This window comes from Leptinotarsa decemlineata, unplaced genomic scaffold (genome assembly GCF_025532065.1).
Source record: "Leptinotarsa decemlineata unplaced genomic scaffold, Ldec_3_MD MMD2_P_RNA_scaffold_6, whole genome shotgun sequence".
NCBI lineage: Eukaryota > Metazoa > Arthropoda > Insecta > Coleoptera > Chrysomelidae > Leptinotarsa > Leptinotarsa decemlineata.
The window spans coordinates 7,046,711-7,066,552 of record NW_027412533.1 but is presented as its reverse complement, the minus strand read 5'-3'; the positions used below and the strand labels follow the sequence as shown (position 1 = coordinate 7,066,552).

At 35.9% G+C, this 19,842-nt stretch overlaps 1 protein-coding gene across 1 annotated transcript; it reads left to right on the top strand.

The window, feature by feature from the left end:
• The first annotated feature begins 8,120 nt into the window (after positions 1-8,120).
• On the top strand, positions 8,121-18,587 carry LOC111505962 (polygalacturonase). The gene is made up of 4 exons (XM_023160879.2): positions 8,121-8,452; positions 11,041-11,240; positions 13,644-13,971; positions 18,313-18,587. Exons 1-4 carry the CDS (start codon positions 8,149-8,151, stop codon positions 18,561-18,563), a joined length of 1,083 nt encoding a protein of 360 aa, XP_023016647.1. The 5' UTR covers positions 8,121-8,148; the 3' UTR covers positions 18,564-18,587.
• The last annotated feature ends 1,255 nt before the right edge of the window (positions 18,588-19,842 follow it).

Here is a 19,842-nt window from a genome sequence, read left to right as displayed (position 1 = left end):
TGTTATTTTCAATTTTTTTATTGACAATTGAAAATTATAATTTTATAAAAAATACATTAAAAAAATTTTTATTCACAAATTTTTCATTGTTTCAATGTCTCATAGCTAAAAACCAGTTCATATTTTTTTTTTATTTTTCACAGCTATTGTTAATGAATTTATTATAAACGAATACATTGTTTATAAGCAATTCGAAAATTTTTTTTTGCATTATGTTAATTGATAAAAATCATGATTTCCAGATAAAAAATGGTTTCTTGAAAAAATTTCTTTGTTGCTAAAAAATGCGTTTGTTAATTAACAAACAAAATTTTGCAACTAAATATTAAAATTAAGCCGAGGAGTTGTCCTCCTAGATCATCGTCCATCCGGTCCTTTCCAGGAAGGTGGAAAGGTCACTAGGATACATCTCTTTTATATCGGCAGGTGTAGGCCAAGACTCGCCGAAGACACACTCTCCTATTGACGATAAGAAGAACAACTCAGTAGCACTTGTGCTAACTGAGTTGAATTTCGCCTTTTGTTATGTCGGAAACTAGCTCTGTAATGTATTCAAATATTTGTATGTAACTACAGCTGCGAAACGATAAAGACGATTATTATTTTTTTTTCACCGTAGTGTGCGCTGGTTAGGCCCTATCCCCCGAAGCCCCGATACATTCAGGAGGGCGCGCCAGCATTATCAACCAGAGACCACTCCTTACACCGTGGGGTGAGTGATCATTGGGTTCGAGAATCATGTGCCCTGAGCAAGTCCAGTGAGCCAAGAACGACAGCCTTCTGCATCTGTGCGGCTGAAATTTCTGCCTTAGTGCGGCAAGCCGGTATGACTTTAAGATTCGAGAGTAGAGAGGACATCCAATAATCAAGGACTCCAATAATCAGAACAACCATCTTGAGAGTGATCTGGATAGAGTCTGCGGAGTTCGAAGAGAAAATCTCGATATTTTATTCGTTTTTCCTCCTCTTTTCTGACGATATTCGTCTCGCCAGGAGCTGACAACTCCACGACAAATATCGTTTTGCTCAGGTGGTCGAGAAGGACCGCATCAGGCTTATTAGCTTGTATGAGCCTGAGGGTGGGAAACGAAAAGTCCAATGAATTCGGCACTTCTCGTTCCCCACAACGGATTCAATATCCCCCAGGGCAACACCGGTGTCTAGTCAGTACCGTAAGAATGTCGTAGATGGTAATATAGCACTCTTAGGGCCGCGTTATGTCGATGGATATACGAGACCGCATATGCTGGACATGCTGATAGCAAGTGCATTAGTGCAGCCCATTCGAGCTGAGAAAAGCGAAGGTCAGGCGCTTTGATAAGCCGAAGTCTCCAATGTTATTGGAGAAGACCCCATGCATTGGCTTATCCTTGTGTTTCCGCAGGAGTAAGGTGATCTCTGCGGCTTTTATCTGAGATTTTTGCTGAACAGGTTCCAACTCGGTGACAGAGGTGTGGTCTTTACGTCGAGTTGATTCAGCTCCTCTCGAGTCCACTTCACTACTCCAAACGGGTAGAGTAAGAACTTTGTTCTTTCCCGACAGTTCCGATGATAAGATCTGTCGAAGTTTGTGCTGATACTTGCCACGGAATGAATTTTTCACTGCACTTCCCTCTTGTGAGTGGAGTTGTTCCACCCCGAGGTGAGTATACGTCTCTCCGACATCCAGATAGTGTAGGATGATTCCATCTACGAGCTGCACATCCTCTCCGTAGTCCCCGCATCGTCCTCTTTTGAGATGAACCATTGCACATTTGTCTATCCCGAATTCCATACCGATAGCATGCGTGTACTCTTCCACCACCCTCAAGGACTGATGGAGATCCGTCTCTCCGGAGGCATAAAGTTTGAGATCATCCATATAAAACAAATGAGTGACCTTGTGCCTTCGATTTTCGGGGGTGCCACAGTTATACCCTTGAGTATTTCTGAGCGCAACGGATAATGGCAATAGTGAGATGCAGAATAGAAGGGGACTGAGGGAATCACCCTGAAATACACCCCTTCTGAAAGTGACCCACCCTGTTTGGACTCTTGCTTGACCAGATGTTATGGTGAAGCGAGTTCGCCAAAGTGGTATCAGTTATTCAATGCATCTCACTAGGTTGTCTGGTACCGCAAGGCATCTGAGCAAATGCAAGATGAGTTCATGCGAAATTGTATCAAATGCCTTACGGTAATCGATCCAGGCCATAGGTAGGTTACGCTTATATTGTATCGAGTCCTGCGTTACACATCTATCGATGAGCAAGTTCTTTTTACATCCAGCGACTCTTCTCTTCGACCCTCTCTGCTCATATATCCGTTCGAACACTCGGTCAACTGCGGTGAGTATTCGTGTGTATAAGATGCTTGTAAACAACTTATCGGTCTGTAATTCTTAGGAATCGACAAATCTCCGCTTTTGGGGATAAGAACGGTCCGCCCTTCAACAAACCAATCCGGAATCGGCTGCTCTCCATCCAGTCATGAGTTGAAAACTCTGTCCAGAAGGCGGTGGGTACTTGGTAGTTTTTTCCACCGATAAGTGTTCAGCCCATCTGGGCCTGGAGCATCAAAGTTCTTGGAATCAACAAGGGCCCTTCGAACGTCATCTGGGGTTATCGGGTTGCGCAGTTCATTGGCTCAGACTCAGCTCTCTGTTGAAAGCTTCGAACTGCGCTAGGGGTGGAGTGTCTAAGTTGAGTGGCTGCGGGTGTTCATAAATATCCTTCCAGAAGGATTCCACCTGATCAGCGGTCGGCGGATTATCCACAACACGTGGAGGCAACACGTGGAATAAGCGAGAAGGTTTCTCGCGGAACCTAAGGTTTTCTGCGATACTTCTCGCTCGCCTCACTAGTGACTTCTTAGCAGCCACTAGCATTCGTATCCTATCAAGGCAGTTTGGTGTTTGGTGGTCAGCAGCACGCCTTGGCCTAAAGTGTGATGGATTCGTCGTAGATTGGCGGATATTCGCTGCACTGCGGGCGTGAAAGGCCTATTGGCCGCCCTGTAATCCATCACACGCGTGTTGTCTCGCCAACGTGATTTTAGCCTCCATCTTGTGTACACGCCGTCTGCTGTTGATTTGCCAGATGTCAGCCTCTTCTGTTAGAACACTATGAACCTCCGCATCCAAACGAGTCAGTTCTTGTGGCTTCAGGGGCTTAATCCTGTGGAGCGCCCTGCGTGTTCTGATTGTCGTCTCCATTGGTGGTATGACGCGAGTCTCCTCGCATCATATTATTATTATTATTATTAAAATCATTGTTATTATTATTATAACTGCGGACACTCGCATAAGACATGCCTGGGAGTTTCATCTTCCTGTTCACACATCCTGCATAGAGGTGCGTCCATTAGCCCCATAATATGGAGGTGTTTTCTCAGTTGACAGTGGCCAGTCAGAAATTCTACAGTTGAGCGTAGGTTTTTTCTGGTCATTGCCAGATATTTCTTAGGCGCCAGTTTCCCAGGGTCGCCCAAGGTGATTCTGGCAAGACTGTATCCTTTGATTCCATCCTATCTCTTTAGGGATCGATCACGAGTGTGATGTTTGGCTAGCTCTGCAATTGTCGAAATCATCAGGCCGTAGGTGTCACTGGGTCCTGAAATTCTTAGTCCAGTGGCTTCTTTGACTAAAGAGTCGGCAATGCGATTACCTTTACTCCTGTCGTGCCTTAAACCCACCTCAGGATAATGTTATTATCTACCGAGGCTTTGGCTAAATATTGGTGACACTCCAATAATAGGTTGTTTTAGGAAATATGTATTCTTCAAGATGGCACAAAAATGGAATTCTATTATTCTGCTTTTGCCCAGTTATCGTAGCGATCTCAATTTCATTGAACTCATTTGATCTCAAGGAAAGGGTTTCGTCGCAAGAAGAAACGCAACATATGAAACGGAAGGAGTCAAAATATTCTCTGAAGAGTTCTTAGAAAATGTCAATTTTCAAAAATGGCGAAAATGCACTGAAAAAGTATTGAAAGATGATGACAACTTGTGGAAATCAGACTGGGCAACAGTGTGGTTTCCGAAGTTACTGGTGAGAATATAACCATAAAAAAACAGTGTGGAATCAAGATTCCATAGTTGTTACACGTGGCTCAAATATGATTTCCAGGAAAAATTATCTCAGTGTGGAAGCAGGAAGAGATCCCAAAGTGCATGAAAATAATTTAGTGACCAAGATCACCTACACAAATAGCCAAATTGAAAATTCACAGAATGCTATTCATGTTAGGAACTGTCAAATGTGGAGGACCTGACTTGACATTGTAATATACTGAACTCAATAATTTGATGGAACTCAGAATATTCACAACTGATATTAATATAAATATTCGTTCTGGAATAATAAAACAAGATGTTTCACTCTTCATATTCTATTTCCCACTGGCTGGAATGTCAATATAAAAAATATATACAAAAAAAAGTAGCTTAACATTCCCGTAAAAACAATATACCACCGCTCGATGTACATACAGAGTGTATCTATAATGAATATCTTACATCTCCTCCCTTAAAAAAAAATAAAAAGTTGTATTTCATTATTATTAAAAAAAAATTATTGATAAGCCGATAATAAAAGTGCCCACCTGCGCAGTCTATTGGCTGCAAACTGGGGTATACTTTTATTTGGATGTAAAATATATGACAATGGCTTGTTGTCTATAACTAAGGTAAAAAATCTTCCCCATAGGAAATGATGGAATTTACATAATCCAAAAATTATCGCTAATGCTTCTTTTTCTAAGGTACAATATTTTTTTTCCCTTTCTAATAATGTTCTTGAAGCATACGCGATGACTTTTTCAACACCATCAGACATTACATGTGTTATCAATGCTCCCACCCCATAGTCAATTGCATTCGTAATAAGGCGCAAGGGTTGATAATGTACCAAAACTGGTGCCGAAGACAAAATATTTTTTACTTTTATGAATGCAGATTCACAGTCCTCCGACCACTCCCATTTTGTTCTTTCTTTTAAGAGATTATATAATGGATGCAACAATGTTGACAAACTTCTGACAAACTTGCCATAATAGTTTATCAAACCTAAGAAAGATCTTAATGTGGTTAGGTCGGTAGGCCTAGGCGCATTCTGAATAGCAAAAATTTTTGTTTCAGACGTATGTAAACCTTCTTGATCAATATCATAGCCCAAATAGGTAATTTTTGGTTTAAAAAACTGACATTTGCCTAAAGCAAGTTTTAATCCTGCTTCTTGGAGTCTGGATAATACTAATTCTAAATGAAATAAATGTTCATGTCTGTCTTTTCCAGTAACTAAAATATCGTCCAAAAAACAAACTACACCACTAAGACCTTGCAGAAGTGTTTCTAGAATTTTCTGGAATTTTGCCGGAAGACTCGCTATTCCAAAAGGAGCACGGTTGTACCGGAACAATCCTTTATGAGTAGAAATTGTCATGATTTCCCTGGATTTTTCATCCAAACTAACTTGTTGGTATGCATTAGAGAGATCAAGTTTAGTGAAATGCACACCACCTTGTAACTGAACAAATAAATCGTCTATTTTGGGTAACGGGTAAGAATCGACCTCAATAAACGGATTAACAGTGACTTTAAAGTCTCCACAGAGACGCACAGAACCGCCTTTTTTCAAAACAGGAACAATGGGTGTTCCCCATTCCGAAAAATCAATCGGTTGTATAACACCCAAGCTCAATAAGCGTTCTAGTTCTTTCTCCACTCTTTCTCCACTTTTTCTCGCATTGCAAATGGCAATGGTCGTGCTCTGAAAAATTTAGGAGGTGTAGATTCCGATTTCAATCTGATTGAAATTCTGCCTTTTTTAAAATTACCCAGTCCCGGTGAAAATAAATTATTATATTTATTCAATAAAAAATTTAAATCTTTGGGGAGGTCTACTCCTTCTGAATTATAAACTGATAGATCAAACAGATTAAAGAAATCGCGCCCCAGTAAAGGTGGACCCCCATTTTTTATTATGAAAAAATTCAAAGTGGCAAATTTTTCCTTATATGTAATATTACATGTCATGAAACCTAAAGGAAATATTTTTTCACCATTATACAGACTAAATACTTTTTTTGTATTTTGAATGGATTTGCCGATGAAATTTTGTTGATAAAATGTTTCAGATATTACGCTATAACTAGCACCTGTATCTAAATTAAAAGTGAATTTTTTATCATCTATGAATAAATCAACCAGTACTGGATCAGTTTTACCATCGACATTAAATAAAGAAAATTCTTCTGATTCTAAAAAATTATTCCCGGCCGATGATTTGTTTAAAGATTTTTTATTTGGACACAATGGGGCTAGATGGCCCTTTTCATTGCAATAATGGCAATAGCAATCTCTAAAAAAACACTTATCTGATACATGATTTCGACGGCCGCAAACAGTATATTTGAAAAGTTTACTCCCTCCTGCTGCTTGAACTTTTTTTCTTCCTCCGCTGGAACTGTTGACCTCACCTGTTTGTGGCCCAGCTGACTTAGACGTGGAAGGGCGAGCATGCGCGGAATTTTTCGTTGCCTTGAAATAAATTTCCGGTTCCTTCTTTACAGCACTAAAGCAAGATGGCTTACTAGCACTTTTTGAACAAGCAATTTCCACTACCGATGAAAATGACACCGTAGCTTTTTCTTCAAACAACCTATCTTTCACATGTCCGTTTTCGTAACCTATTACAAAACGGTTCACTAACGCGTTTTCAATTTCCACAGCACCTCCGAACTCACATTTGGACACTAAACTTCGCAAACGGCTGCCCATTCTCTTGGGGTTTCGTTTGTAATTTTCCTTGACTCGAAAAATATTTCTCGAAAAGAAAACACCGATGCTACTGACTGAAAATGTCCATCCATCATTTTTAATATTTCCGCATAGGACTTTTTTTCGGGCTCCGCAGGAATGCACATATCATACAATAACTTATAAGCCTCTTCATTTAAAAGACTCAAAAGTATGGCACGTTTACGATCCTCTTCAATGATCGAATTTGCCGTAAAATAGTTTTGCAAACGTTTTTTATAAATCGACCAGTCCGACACTGAAGGTAAAAACTCCTGAATCTGACCGGTATACTGCATTATTTTATCTGCCATACCACCGACAGAATTCACCACTAATTTCCTCGTCGCCACTGTAATATACTGAACTCAATAATTTGATGAAACTCAGAATATTCACAACTAATATTAATATAAATATTCGTTCTGGAATAATAAAACAAGATGTTTCACTTTTCATATTCTATTTCCCACTGGCTGGAATGTCAATATAAAAATATATACAAAAAAAAGTAGTTTAACATTCCCGTAAAAACAATATACCACCGCTCGATGTACATACAGAGTGTATCTATAATGAATATCTTACAGACATGAAACCTCACTTTCAATCATATAACCGAGACAAGTGTGAAATATCAATTATTCAATTCGAAAGAAGAGATTAATTTTCAGAAAAAAATTTTGGATTTCTACTTCTTCATATTCATACAAAGAAAATGTTAAAATATAAAGTAAAAATTAAACCTCTGGCAGGAATGAATACAACTTGTGGGCAGTATGTCATTAAGGGTTTTTATTAATGACGGACGATAGCCGGTCGGTTCGACGTAGGTGCTTTGTTCACTCACTCAAATCGACCGCCGTGTTGGTCGCTGGTTCAAGCCCCAGGCTGAACGATCGAATTCACTTGCTATCGTCCAACCCGTGTTAGGAATCACACGTTGAAAGGTAAGATCTCGTTAGTCCTTAGCTCGCACTAGTTTCGATTTCTGAGGGTTGTCGTTCGTAGATGTGCGATAGCTGGTTAACGGAAAAACAGATAGATCTGTTTTATTTCTTCTACTGATATTTGAAGTACAAATTGAATGGAAAAAAAGGATTTCAGTATAACTCATTGTTGTTATTTTAATTTTAGTTTGTATGTGAACGAAATTTCTACAATTGATCTACATATTTCGGAGTTATATTATATTCAATCAAATTTGAACAATCAGAATGTTTATTTCGATTACTTTTCATCACGACAAATTCTTTTGATAATTTCATCAATTCAAGTTGATCTAATCAAGAATGAGATAGCAGAATACTCAGAGTTTTTGATATAAAATAGATTTCCTCAAATAATTCAGAATATATCCAATCAAAAATCATGCTTGTTGCTGACTTGATTAGTATTTTAATCTCATGTTGGGGGGTATCTTCCATGGTGGTAACGCCTGTAGCTGGGAGCAGCTGTACCATCACCGACTACTCTGAAGTTTCAAAGGTAGTGAGCAGCTGTACAAAAATAGTTTTGAAGAGTTTTGAGGTACCTGCTGGCAAAACACTAAATCTAAACTTGCAACCAGGAACTTTTCTAATTATCGACGGTACTATCAAATTTGGGAAATCTAACTGGGCTGGACCCCTGGTGAAGATTCAAGGACGTCGAATAAAAGTATCAGGAACACCAGGTTGGTATTATTCTTTATCCGATACGGATTCATTTTGAAACAATAGTAGTTATTTGATATACCAGCAATTATCATTATCAACCTTTTTGTTCATATTCGAAACTCTTTTCATGTACATCAAAATCAGAACAATGTATTTCGACACGCGATTCGTTCGTCACCAGAAACGGACTGCAAGTTTTGATCATTGTTACTTACTTACTACTACACTCACTCACTTGTACTTTTCAATAGTAACAAATGCTTTGAAAAATGCATATACAATTTTTGCCAGTTTTTGAGTATTCAAACTTTCAAAATCTAAAAAATAAACGTAGACTCTCCTGAGATGTAGTATCGGTTAGTAACTTATTCAATTCACAAGTTTTTCGAACAAATGAAATAAATAATCGGGAGAGAGTATATTATTCAATAATTGAGAAATGTAGTCATTACATGTGAGAATAAAATTTGTCGTTAATCATTTCAGTGAGTAATGACCATTTCTCGCAAGTATATAGATAAAGAGGATTTTTATCAGCAAGAATTTGGAGTGGCATTGGGTTCTTCTTTGTTATCAATTCTGACACAGATATTCATGGCGTATTTTGAGGAAACAAATATTGATATTCACTAGGATGGCCGAAAAACATGATGGATATATGATGAAGTTGTCTTCGCTATCTTATATCATGACATCTGCTCTTTTTGAACAATTCAAACCCAAGATGATATTTACATCAGAAAGGGAAGTGCATATTCTACTTTTTTCCCTTACGTGTTGTTCAAAAAATCAATGAATACTCCTGATGGGAATTTTGGCGGATTTCCACCAAACGTATTCTCTTGCGACTAGTGACTAGTTCCGTTTTCAAAAACAGAAACAATAAAAACAAAAAAATATTCTATACTGGATAAGATCATTGTTAAGAAGACAGACTATGGAAGAGATAAAATTATGGCAGATTTGATAAGTCTCCATTCGACAATCGAAATTTATACCCACCACAGATTTACAATTTGAAATCGTAATATTACATGAAGTCTCACACCAAAACAAAATGGTGAACTGAATAGCTGCTTGTTGTTGCTGCCGATCTTTTCCACATAGCGAACTCAGTTTGCAAAAACACAGATAAAACACCGAAACCTTTTGATCTTTCCACCTGCCGATCGGACATTTCGTTGTCAATAAAAACAGTCACCCGCAATACAGTTTTCAAAATGTTTCTCATTCTGACAACTCAATTTGACGAAATCGACATAGTTGCATTATTATTGTGGTTCTGTCCATTGATAAAATTCCGTCCCAAAATATTACGCAACTACTTCGTAATCTAAAAAAAAACTATTGTTGTGATTGTTTTGGAGAAAAGCGCGCACCATGAAAGCAGCTCTCAGTAAAAATGTTAGACGGAGTGAACCACATATACTTTTTACATAATTATCACAAACCCAACAAATAGATACGTGTAATCTGACAACTGACGTTCTATCTCATGTTACTTTTTCATCGAACTTTTTTGGGTATTTTTACCTTCCACAATTTGAAAAATATGAAAATTATAATGGAGAACTTTATACAAGTGTAGAAAGGGCAAACATTTTAGTTTACCCCGATAAGTTACTGGGTAATTTTTTTTTTTTTTCACATAGAAAAATCTTCTATTCATCAGTAACTTGTCGTATTCAACAGTTTTGCCTATCAAAAAAATTGCTAAGAAGTAATACAATATTTATCTTTACGTTTCGGAGTCCAAAATCTGCCTCCGTCTCCAGAAATGGACGAAAAAATTCTAATATATTTGGAGTTATTCCTTTTTGATTATTCATTTCTCAACTTCTTCGATACATGTCAAAGTTCTCCATTCTAATTTTTATATTTTTCAGATTGTGGAAGTTAAAAAAACCCAAAAAACTGAAAAAACGACAGAGTTCATTGAAAATATATCTTGTTTTTGTGAAAAAAGTTACGTAGGTGAAACTTGCCCACATACCTGTTTCCATCTGAAGTTTTTCTTTACAAAAGAATTTTCTGAATTCTGAGAACGAAAAGAGATCACCACTAGAAACTTAAGCAGTTTTGGAAAATCGGACTAGTTTTATTTATCAATTATTTTATTTATTCGCAAAATTTTTGAATACAAGTTACTGGACTCTTCAGTTGTTCATATTACGTAATAACTTTTTGTGAAAAACTTTTCAGTTTGCCCTTTGTCATATCTCTCTCAGTAGGTTCTCTCTTGGTACAGATTTGTTTATTTTTCACATATTAGAAGAATTAATGAAAATATCAAAGCAAAAAACTAACTTCCTCTCAAAAACGGTTTTGAAATAATGTTTACATGATATTCTCTCAATAGATTTGTCACAAATGATTCATATTTCTTGAATCAGTGATTTTATGAATCATACTTTCGATGGTTTGTTCGAATATTCAAAAAAGCACTAACTCTGTGAACTTTACTCTCGAATATGGATCAACTGGATGTATTTCTATATGAATTTCACCTAAACACAGTAATATTTCTCAGAAAATATTTATACATGGAGCATGCCGAAAAGATAATAACTGTTACATAAAATTGAGTAGACTTATTTTCTCTAAGGTTCTGTATTTGACGGACAAGGAGCAGAATATTGGGATGGAAAAGGCAGTCAAGGAACGAAAAAACCGGTGTTACTCAGAGTAAATGCACATGAAAGTGAATTTTACAACATCAATCTATTGAATTGTCCTCTACGCTGTGCTTCTATTGGAGGATCTGATATTTTCTTGAATGGCTGGACTATTGATGTCTCTGAAGCAGTAAGTATATGTATATCTCGAGGAAAGATTGACTGAAGACATTTACGAATTAAATAGCTTTTTGACAGAATTTTGAGTTTACCATCTTATATAATGGAATGTTCTTGTTTGGATTTTTCTGTAAGTAATAGAGCAATACAAAAATTATTATTTTGGCACAAATTTGCATGGAACGTTAATTAAGAGGAAAAAACATATACAATTTATCTGAAAGAGTACTTTTTCTGAAGAATAATCTAATCATTACATGAAAATATATTAATCACAATTCTACTGAAATGAACGGGAAAATATTCACATTATTCAGTTGATATGGACAATGAAATATCGGCAAAGCTGTAGGATATGAGAATGTAACAACTTTCTCAATATTTGAACTGAAAATCTCGAAAAAACTATTACAAATTATTTGAAGTGCTCATGAAAATAACGTGCCACTAGTTGAAATTTCAATGTGATAAAATTATTTGAAATAGTTAATGAAGTCAATGAAATGTTAATGAAGGATTTCATGAGAAATTCAATACATTTATAGTGATTAATATCGTTCTGAACTATTGTACTATGGAAACGGGTGTAAGTTTTTTTCTAAGTGCATTTCAAATTCAATCAGCTTGAATTCAGATTATATTTATCAACATTGGCAATAGATTCTTATCATTTATAAAACAGAATGAACTATTTGTACTGCAAAATGCGTCGCTTGTGTCCATCTCATATGAAGTATTTAGGAATCGAATGTCATGTAGATAGTCAACGCATTCAGGTACCACTGATGACATCAGCCGCAGTAGCTGACGAAATGTTCGGTACTTCACGTTCCATCCGACCACGGTCCACCAGCCCAGAATTCATCATCTACAATTGAATATAGTATTATTCAACCAAATGGTTCAAAAATGTCTTGAATACTTTGTAACTAATTTTCAATTCTTAATTTTGTTATCAAGCTCGAACTCTATCCATTCAGTTCCTCATTCGTTTGAATTTTTATCAAACGTTCAATTATCTTCCAGACTCCAGATTCACCGTTTTTGAGACATACAGAAGAGTTGTTAGAAATATTCATGGGATAATGCAACATGGTCAATTCTGAACATATCCGAATATCGCAAAGAACCGTTTTAGGCCCCTGTAAGAAATACGGTTTTCCTTCTTCAGTCAACAGTGTAATAACGTGCAAAAATCACCAGTGAAATAATACTCTACTGTCTATCAATCCTTGGTAAACCTCTCGCTATTGCCGTGTTTGTTTTATTCAAATAAAAATTGGCATCTGCTGTTACCAGATGCAGATTCCGCCACATCAAAATATGGATGTCAGGCAATTCCAAAATGGCTGTAGGGCTCGTGCTGATCGCACGAAGTCTGGTCTTTTTGAATTCCGATCAATTGGTATACCTACTTATATTCTCTCTCATTATGTGGTTCGAGAGTTGAATTTTACTCTTAATTAAAATGCTTTTCACTTACTATTACCTTCTCGATAGAGTGACAAAATCTCTTCTTACTTTACGAGGATGGTATTTTTCTTAGTTCAAGAAAAAATTAAAGTCCAAGGTTTCAAAAAGGAAGTAGATGGAGTAAAACAACGACTCCTTGTACAAAATAATAAAAACAACGTGTTGAATGTCATATAAAAAAACGGTAAATCCTATAAAATTTAAGAAAACTGAACAAATAATATGCCGCCAATTCGACTAATATGGTGAACCATAGGTTCCGTTAAACCGGTGTATCTTCAACACCAACACATTTAATTTAAACTTCCCTGTACCCAATACCGGCCTACGATTTTACTCCCGAATATCCTTGAATTTCGCACTACGCGCTTAGACAAAATAATTTTCCTATTTAGGCCACCTTTCTCAGCCCCGAAGGCTCGTCTCGACTTTGTATCTCTCGCAAAAACTCATAAGCCCTCGCATCAGCAACGCTAGCCACAAAAACGTCATCTCAGCATTTTGAACCTTCCCAAGCGTATGATCATCGGCAGAATGTGATATATTCATTTGTTTAGTCTAGCCCGACTTGTACATGACCACAACGATGCTCAAAGGTCCGACAGTCATAAAGTAATTCAGCGCTTTATCAACTGGAAAAATATCGACACCGAAGAAACGGGTGATCGACCTCGATATCTATGAATGAAATAATATTTTACGTAAACCATCGCGATGGCAGTTAATACACCCCCATTAATCATTATTGCAGTTATCTACTAACAATAAATGTACACATATCAGATAGATAGAAGATTGCAAGGGCAGAAATTGAGTCTTTGGTAGATCACGTAGATAGCGTCATCGCCATTGGTTATTGAACAAAAGTTTGATAAGGGTGTTGAATTTATTTTTAATGGATATTATGAAAACATTTCGTAGTTATAGTTATATTTTTTAGGGTAATCTTGGAGTTAATACAGATGGATTTGATGTATCTGGGCACAACATGACAATCATAAACTCCCGAGTCTTCAATCAAGATGACTGTGTAGTGGTGAACCGTGGTTCTGACATGTTTTTTCAAAATATCTATTGCAAAGGAGGCCATGGACTCAGCGTCGCAGTGGGAATTGATCCTACGGTATACGAGAATAATGTAGTATCCAATATTACCTACCAAGATTGCATTGTTGAAAATTCGATCAACGGGATTCACGTGAAAACTGTTAAAGGCGGTGGACCTGGTTTGATCAGTAATGTCAACTATAATCGTATTAGAATGATGAGTAAGTAATATTAGATAGAACTGGAACTTTTGATGTAGAATGAATCTATAGAAATCATTTTTACTCGTGTCAGAACTGTGTCAACACATGATGACTGTTTTATCCAGGTGGATAGAATTTTCGCTTACTTGATGTCATTCAAAATTTTTCGTCAACAGTTTTTAATGTAGATCAATTTTCAAGATGTCAGTCAAATTATCGAACGTGGGCATTCTAACTTAAAATCAATTCATGAATCAATAATAATGTCGCCTTCATTGTTTTCAGTCATAATAGGTCAGTTATAGAGTAGGTTCGTATTGAAAACACAGGGCGAAGTTCAATTTCCGTGATGGAAAATTACGATAAATTTTCTTCCAGTCGGCTTCTATGAACTTGTGTATTATTCTTTGAAAACAATATATTTCAATAAATTTCGTTCCTATAAATCGTACATATTTTATCCGGCATTAATTCTCAATTAACTTATAACGAGACATACTTGTTTTACAAATAGGGTAGAACAATAGTTCACCTCCGAGATGACATCAATTTGTTTGCTTCAAATTTTGATTTTTCAATTTCTTGTGGGACTGGGGTGTAGAAATATCAAATTTGATAACTGAACGATCGCCTGAAAATTTCAGTGTTGAAAATAGGTATCGTCAACAAGCTTTAATTAAGTCTTATATTTCAATTATATTCCGAATTTGATTTTCAAGTATAAATATGAGAAGTAACTGGTAACTATGATTTTGTGAAGGAATGAAGTATACTCTTATTATTCATATCAGGCCATCCAATCAGGCCATAAAATCTGTTTGATTTTTTTGTATGCTTTATATGTATCAACTCACTATTGACAATAAAAACAAGTTTATCCATTATATTGCGTTTCGCGCGCTACAATGGCAAAATTGTTGAACAATTTTTCTCGAAGAGTTAACCTAAAGCGAATGTTGGGGAACATTTTTCAAAATGGGCAGATAATGATACGTTCAGCAGAAGTGGACAAAAGTAAATACAGAACATTTGGTTGTGGCGGATAGGCTGGATTGAGACATACTGTATTTTCATTGAATATCTGTATTTAATAAATTGTTATACCAACCCAACTGTTGTCGGTTTGACAGTTTTTATTTTATATAATACTGCAGTAAATATTGTGTATAGTAAAAAACAAATTTCCTTTAACCGAATAACTGCCGCAATCAACAATGAGTTTCCCCAAAAGACAGAGTACAATGGCACACTCCAACATTAGACTTTATATACAAAATACAAGATATGATTTTCAAAATAATCAATTTTTCAGACAGTATAACTTTTTGTGTCGTTCCTGAATGACAATGTTCCTATTCCCATGTAAAACTATAATTTCAAAGCTCACTATAATGTACACGAGTACCTAATAAGTGGAATAACAAAAATATAAATCCCAATGAAACTGATCCAAAGAAGGTTGAAAAAAGATTGCCAATTATAGTAGCTCAATCTTGACACATTCAACATTCAGCTACAGTCAAAACAAAACAAAACTGTCAAAACTGTTTTCCATATGATTTTTTTAGAATTCAGTTTGTGTGGAATTTTTTCAAAGAATGCAATGGGCGGATATCTTTTCTTGTGCACTTTTTTTGTGAATTCGACAAAATTTCCGGAAGTAATTCAAAACTAGTTGAATTATGAGTGAAATTTACATTTGGTCCATTGAAACTCTTTTATGAATAACCTTTATATTTCAGTTATGTAAAAATCTTTCCATGAAAATACTGACTGTGAGGGATATTTTTCTCATTACTTTCGACACATTTCAAATATTCCAGTTTTGCTATGAATCGGGAAAGCTAATTGACTAATTCCATGCAATGATTCATCTTCAAAGCGTGTCGATAAATACTAGATAATCTGGTTTATGAGTCGAATAAGCCTAATTTTTGTAACGAGTTCTAATTGAACATTGAGTTTCTACAATATAATATTTATCATTGAATTTTTATATAATTCAGGAGATTCCTGAATTATCATCTTCGTTCATCTTGTTCCTCCCATAGTCGACAATTATAATTTTTCCTTTATATTATAATTTGCTGAAATTCACTAGAATATCTCAATATTATGATAATGGCGAAACCTGTTCATCATTTCGGAAAAATTACAACTTTTTGATGAACAATTCACTCGGTTTCAAAAATAACTGCTTGCAGCTTGTTTGCTGATATCTTAAACCGTTCAGTGTACAGGGCGTTTCAACGAAAATTTGAGCTCCCTGTAAGTCAGAAACGGACCTGTGATCGAAAATTTCAAAGAACACGTCAATTTTTATTTCTAGACCGACTGATATGGAAATCATACCCGAAAATTCATCCCCCTCCGGTCAGCAACTATCCTACCTATTTTTTTTTCAATTACATGGGGAGTCGAGTGATGCATCGTTCGAAAGGTCTTTCATTTCTCTATCACGTCTGTGATTTTTTTAAAAAATTGGTCCATTTGTTATTGAGGAATCAAATCTTGAACGTTTTATTAAAAAAAAAAAATTCGCTGTTGTTCATTTTATTGAGGAAATTATCAAAAGTAATATAACTGGCAATACAATCAACGGATGAAGTGTTCAAAATGACCTCCATCTAGTTCCATACAATAATACAGTCTACTTTCGAAAGCGTTCCTTACATTATTGAAAACGTCCGGAGTCAGAAATCGGCATTCCCGAACAATTCTCTGTCGTAGGTCTTCTAGATATATAGGATTCATTTAATTATTAGTGAAAGTTTTGAAATATACGACACTGTTAGTTTTTTCTGCACTGGTAGTTTTTGTTGAACCTAGTTGTCGCAGAACCAAAAGTTTATAGTTGGCCACTGTCACTTTTTCACGAATTATTATTCAGTCATTCTAGTTTATTCTACTGAAGAAAGAATACAAATTGTTGCCACCTATTATCGAAATAATTAATGTGCTAAAGCTGCTGCAAGAATTCATAATACAAATCATCCAGACCACAACGTGATACATCAATTCGTTAAACAGTTAACGAATAAGTTTCGAACTTCAGGTTCTGTTAACTACAGAAAACATGAAGTATTCCGTCCTGTCGGAAATGGCGGAGTTGAAGTTGCAGTTTTACGACCTGTACAAATGGATAATCGACAATCTATCACACAAGTAACTAGAGCGTCTGGTGTATCAGCTACTAGTGTTTTTCGGATTTTGAAAGCCTACAAATTCCATCCTTTCAAAATAAGGCTAGTTCAGGAATGAAACGAAGATGATCCTGATCGTCGACTTCAGTTTTATGAGGTGTTCAGCAAGAAATTGACCAATAACCCAAACTTATCATACAATAAATATGGAAACACATTCACAAACTCCACAAAAATCAAAAGTCTGGGCCAGCATTCTTGGTAATCATATTATTGGACCATTCTTCATTGAAGGTTATCTCACAGACACATACTCAAATCACAAGACTGAGTAGATTCTATGAATAAAAAAATATCAGAACATGATGATAATTTAGTGAAAAATGAAATAACATTTCAACAGGATGATGCACCACCACATTTTGATCTTCGAGTGAGACAGTTTTTGGACGAATGTTTTCCAATGCATTGGATCGGCAGAAGGGGTCCAATAGAGTGACCAGCTAGATCATCTGATCTCACACCGATGGACTTCTTTCTGTGGGTACACCTGAAGTCGAAAGTGTACTCTACTGAGCCTACAAATCTAGAAGACCTGCGACAGAGAATTGTTCGTGAATGCCGATTGCTGACTCTGGACATCTTGAATAATGTATAGAACTAGGTGGAGGTCATTTTGAACAATTCATCTGTTGATTCTGTTCCCACTGATATTTTTTCTTTTGATTTCCTCATTGAAAAAAATTGCCATTGAAAAAAATAGTGGAGGTAGTTGCTGACCGCAGAGGGGTGAAGTTTCGGGTATTATTTTCATTTCAGAATCAGTCCCTCTAGAAATTAAAATTGACATGTTCTTTGAAATTCTTGATCACATGTCTGTTTCTGACTCACAGGGGAGGTCACGTTTTCGTTGGAACGCCCTGTATTATGATTTTGTAGGTCGGAGGGTATTTGAACATGAGCTCTGCTAGAACATTCATCTTTTTTTTCAGTGAAAGCTAAAAAAGAAGTTGGAAATACATAGATTGCAAAATATAGAAACGCAAATTCCATAATTGCCAAATTATTGTGTACCATGATCAGTATTGTAGCAAAATAAAGTCAGTTCCAAGGCCGATCTCACATTATCTTATCAACACTGTTCAAAATATTTCTCAGCACTTGTATGAAATGTGACGTGTGGTTATGTAAATGATTGATAATCATATTTTTCCAGATATCAAAGAGTTTGCGATAAGAATACACCAGGATTATCCATCTAACGATAAAAAACCCGTAGGAAATGTACCAATTGACGATTTGAAAATATCTCACGTTGAAGGCAATATGAAAGGACCCAGATCTTCCGTAGTCGAAGTTCTTTGTGCTTCTGGAGCATGCTCTAATTGGAAGTGGTCCGATATTTCTGTAACAGGAAATAAGCTGCCTTGTTCCATGAACTATAAGCCTTCTGGATTCTCTTGTTGAAACGAATAAACTTCATTAGAAACTTACAGTAGTTTCAATACCCTTTGCCATTTCCTCCACCACACAACCAATATTGATGATTTCATTGAAAATAGAGCAGTGGTGTAACAGGATAGATTTCGAAGAGAAAATGGTAAATCACGAGATATCGAAAAAAAATGTGATGTACAATGAATATTGGAAACTAAAAGGAATATAATATATCACATAATCTCTTTGAATTCCCGAATGTTAGTACTCAATTGGATTAAATAACTTTATTCAACTCCCTGGGCAGTTTCAGTACATTATACACCAAAAAGATCAACAAGTATTAGGGTGAAACGAAATGAAATAAGATGAGCTGAAATAAAATTCATGAAAGAAATTAGAAATAACTTGAAAAGTACTGAAATTGATTATTGTAAAAACATGAATGAAAATCAACGAAATAATATAAAAAAATTCACCAAAATGATAGTTGTAGAAAATATATGAAAACTTAGATGATAAACTCAAATTGAGTTTTTGATGATGAATTGAAATAAGTTTATTGTTTTTGACTTCATTGACTTCATTGAGTTATTTCATTTTTTTTGTACAATAACATATAATAATTACTAAAATAACATAAAATTCATTGTAACATTAAAATCAACAGTTCAAAAATAACTTTTCATAACGCTAAAAAGTGTGAACTCGTTTCCTCCTTTTCATAAAAGAGGATGTATTCATATCCGCTCACAAGCGATTTTGATGAAATTGGTGACACGGGTGAATCATTGTATTCCTGCCACGTGCCAGTATAAGGATGTCTGCAGAATGCTGTATAATGTCCGCTATAGGTAGACCCATTGTGATTCGAAAGTGCATATAGACTATAAGGAGTCACATTGTCTGCTGCATAATTGTTCATATCTAATCCATCTAGAGGAAATTCGATGGCAACATTCAACTTGCCTCTAAATCTTTCTGTTACAGAAAATCTTTCAAAATGAATGACTAAAATACGGGAAAACTCATGGATCGATAGAGACTTTGTGCATTTTCTTCTTTCCTTGCAATTTGAACACGTCGGTTTTTCATGTCCAAAGTTTCCTCTCTTATAAAGAAATCCATGCATTGTGTTAAACTCAATTGTCCAGTTCTTAATCAGCCATGACTCTTGTGTTTTCCCACTGTCGCTCCATTTTTCGTTAATTTCTGTTCATGTCGGTTTAGGTTTCTCAATAATTCTATCAACATCATCATGTAAACCTTCTAAAAAATAACGAAGGAACTCCTGGGCGTCTTGATGCGC

Excerpts from the sequence above, each read along its gene's own strand:
- LOC111505962 (XM_023160879.2), top strand. The coding sequence starts at position 8,149 with ATGCTTGTTGCTGACTTGATTAGTATTTTAATCTCATGTTGGGGGGTA. Across the intron at positions 8,453-11,040 it reads AAAAGTATCAGGAACACCAG|GTTCTGTATTTGACGGACAA; the intron begins GTTGGTATTATT and ends ATTTTCTCTAAG. Across the intron at positions 11,241-13,643 it reads CTATTGATGTCTCTGAAGCA|GGTAATCTTGGAGTTAATAC; the intron begins GTAAGTATATGT and ends TATATTTTTTAG.